The sequence below is a fragment of the Lathyrus oleraceus genome, chromosome 5 (genome assembly GCF_024323335.1).
Source record: "Lathyrus oleraceus cultivar Zhongwan6 chromosome 5, CAAS_Psat_ZW6_1.0, whole genome shotgun sequence".
In the NCBI taxonomy this organism is placed as follows: domain Eukaryota; kingdom Viridiplantae; phylum Streptophyta; class Magnoliopsida; order Fabales; family Fabaceae; genus Lathyrus; species Lathyrus oleraceus.
This window is the reverse complement of record NC_066583.1, coordinates 640,609,310-640,612,127: the sequence shown is the minus strand read 5'-3', so window position 1 is coordinate 640,612,127 and position 2,818 is coordinate 640,609,310. Positions and strand designations below refer to the sequence as shown.

Sequence of the window (2,818 nt, the reverse complement as noted above, 5' to 3'; positions counted from 1 at the left end):
CTGCTGAAGCTGAATACATAGCAGCTGGAAGTAGTTGTTCTCAACTGGTGTGGATGAAACAAATGCTGACTGAATACAATGTCACACAAGATGTCATGACATTGTACTGCGACAACCTGAGTGCTATAAACATCTCAAAGAACCCTATTCAGCATAGCAGGACCAAACATATTGATATTCGTCACCATTTTATTAGAGAACTTGTGGAGGATAAGATTGCAATCTTAGAGCATGTTGCTACTGAGATGCAGTTAGTTGATATTTTTACAAAGGCCTTGGATGCAAATCAATTTGAATTCCTGAGAGGGAAATTAGGGATTTGCATTTATGAAAATTTGTAGCAATTAATATGGAGTGGAAAAAGTAATCAAATTATTGTCTATTTTCTTAAAATAAAGTGCCCTCGTTATGGTAAATCATCACCTTGTTTTGGAAATATGATCTATTCCATCTTCACACGCTACCCCCATAACCTCATTACCTACTTTAACTCTTCCATCTTCCTTTTACTTCTCCACAAACCTCTGCTAGGGCAACCTTACTTTTTCCATAAAAACTCCAAAATGTCACAACATCATGATACACATGCTTCTAAAAATACTAAGTCTACTTCAAAGGTTGGTGCTCCTCCCATGGGTGTCCCTGATGATGAGATTCTGGATGTTGCTCATCTCTCTGTTATTCCCGGCACGGACATTGATTTGAACCAACCCATCTCCATTGATGCCTCCGCTTCTGCATGTTCCAATCAAGGTAATCCCTCTAGTATTCCCTCTGGTTCAACTCCTGTCACTAACTCTAAGGAAGGAACACACTATACTGATCGTGTTATAAGAGACCTAGTCACTAGAATTCTTAATGAAGGCCACTTTGTGAAGCAAGTTTTCACTCCCCTTTCTCAAATGTACCCCTCTCATGAGGTTGAACAACATAGTGGTAAGGATGACGATTCCTTCAGCTCTGAAAAGGACTTGGTTGCTGAAGGGTTGCACTCTCTAGGGAAGACCATGTCTGAAAAAGGGAAATCTATGGCTTCTCACACTGCTAATGCTTCCCACTTTGAGAAGCACGATGATGCAAATGTTGTGATTGATCTAGAGGATAGTAGCTCTGATGATCAAGAGGAAAGCTTGATTCATCACATGAAGCCAAGTGTGGCTAAACGCATGAAGACTCGCAAAGGAAAATTTGTGGCTGAACTTATGTCATCTAGAAAAGCCAAGAAGACTGTTGGTATTGGTCCCTCCAAACCATGGAGCAAGGTTGAAGTAAAGAAGAGGAAGGCCAAAGATGATTCTGAGCCTGAAAAGGATGTTGAGGAAGATGTCCCTGACATCTCGCCTGCAAAGAAAACTACTGTTAGGAAGTCTCCTGTTAAAGTTCATGTTGTTCATTTGGATAACATCTCCTTCCATCTTGAGGATGGAGCTGCTAAGTGGAAATTTGTGATTCAAAGAAGGGTAGCTGTGGAAAGGGAGTTGGGAAAAGATGCTCTTGATGTCAAGGAGGTCATGGAACTGATAAAAGTTGTTGGGTTGTTGAAGACTGTTGTTGGGTTCTCTCAATGCTATGAAGGTTTAGTTAAGGAATTTATTGTTAACATTCCTAAGGATATTTCTGATAAGAACAACAAGGAGTTCTGCAAGGTGTATGTGAGGGGTAAGTGTATAACATTTTCTCATACTGTTATTAATAATTTTCTAGGCAGAAAAATGAGGGTGCAGGAGAATTAGAAGTTACAAACAATCAGGTCTGTAGGGAGATTACAGCTAGGCAGGTGAAAGTTTGGCCTGTTAAAAAGCATCTTCCTACTGGGAAATTGACTGTCAAGTATACTATCCTACATAAAATAGGAGCTGCCAACTGGGTCCCTACCAACCATATCTCCACCATTGCTAATATTCTTGGGAGGTTTATTTTTGCTGTTGGGACAAAAGTGAAATTTGACTATGGTAGATTTATGTTTGATCAAATCATCAAGCATGCAACTACTAATCCAGTTAAGTTGCCAATTGATTTTCCCTCTATGATCTGTGGAATTACCTTGAATCAATATCCTGGTATTTTGTGCTCAAATGATTTACCTAGTAGAAGAAAACTAGCTTCGCCTGTGCACTACAAACTATTTGAAGGCAGTCATGTCGAGGATATTGTCATGACATCTGCCATGAAAAGGCCAGCCTCAAAAGTTGGAGAAATTGCTGAGCTTAAGGAGACATGCAAAGAGCTAGATGAAGGAATAAGGGTAGCCACAACTAGAAAACAATCTTTGGAAGCTTTGATTGCAAGCTTGGAGCAGGCTAAGAATGAAAATGTTGAATATGCTAATGTCATCCATGAAGAAGAAGCTGAAGCCCACACCTCTAGTGAGAGGTCTGCTAACAATGATGATGCTAGTGGCAATTCTGCTTCTGGTGCTGATGAAGAGGCTGCAAACTCAAGCTCTACTGAGTAGCTCTGTTGGCTTTGGTCCCTCTTGTTTGGATGGTTTTATGTTGTTTTGGTGGAGTTCTTTGTGTTTTTTTTTGTTTGTTTCTCAGCATTCCTACAGATGTGTATGTACTTGGTGATGTAACTCTTTAACTTCTGGTATTTCGGTTAATGACTAGATAGACATTTATTTTGTCTCTTTGGTCTCTTTTGGCTAAAAAGGGGGAGAAGTAGTTGTAGATGTAACTGAGTATTTTGCTTAGCTATGTAGTATTGTTGTTGCTCTATTTGTCTGATACAGGGGGAGAATTCTCTAGTGTTTATTTGTTTGGGACAGAGGGAGAATTTTCTGTGTTCTTTTTGTGTGAAGCAGTGTGGTTGTTGCTTG

At 39.8% G+C, this 2,818-nt stretch overlaps 1 protein-coding gene across 1 annotated transcript; it reads left to right on the top strand.

Annotated features, from left to right (window-relative positions):
- The first annotated feature begins 563 nt into the window (after positions 1-563).
- LOC127082619 (uncharacterized) lies at positions 564-2,455 on the top strand. The gene is made up of 2 exons (XM_051022847.1): positions 564-1,648; positions 1,705-2,455. The coding sequence occupies exons 1-2, from the start codon at positions 564-566 to the stop codon at positions 2,453-2,455; spliced, it is 1,836 nt and encodes a 611-aa protein (XP_050878804.1).
- Positions 2,456-2,818: the final 363 nt, after the last annotated feature.

Coding starts and splice junctions, on each gene's coding strand:
- LOC127082619 (XM_051022847.1), top strand. CDS start 564: ATGTCACAACATCATGATACACATGCTTCTAAAAATACTAAGTCTACT. Junction 1,649..1,704: donor AACAAGGAGTTCTGCAAGGT/GTATGTGAGGGG, acceptor ATAATTTTCTAG/GCAGAAAAATGAGGGTGCAG.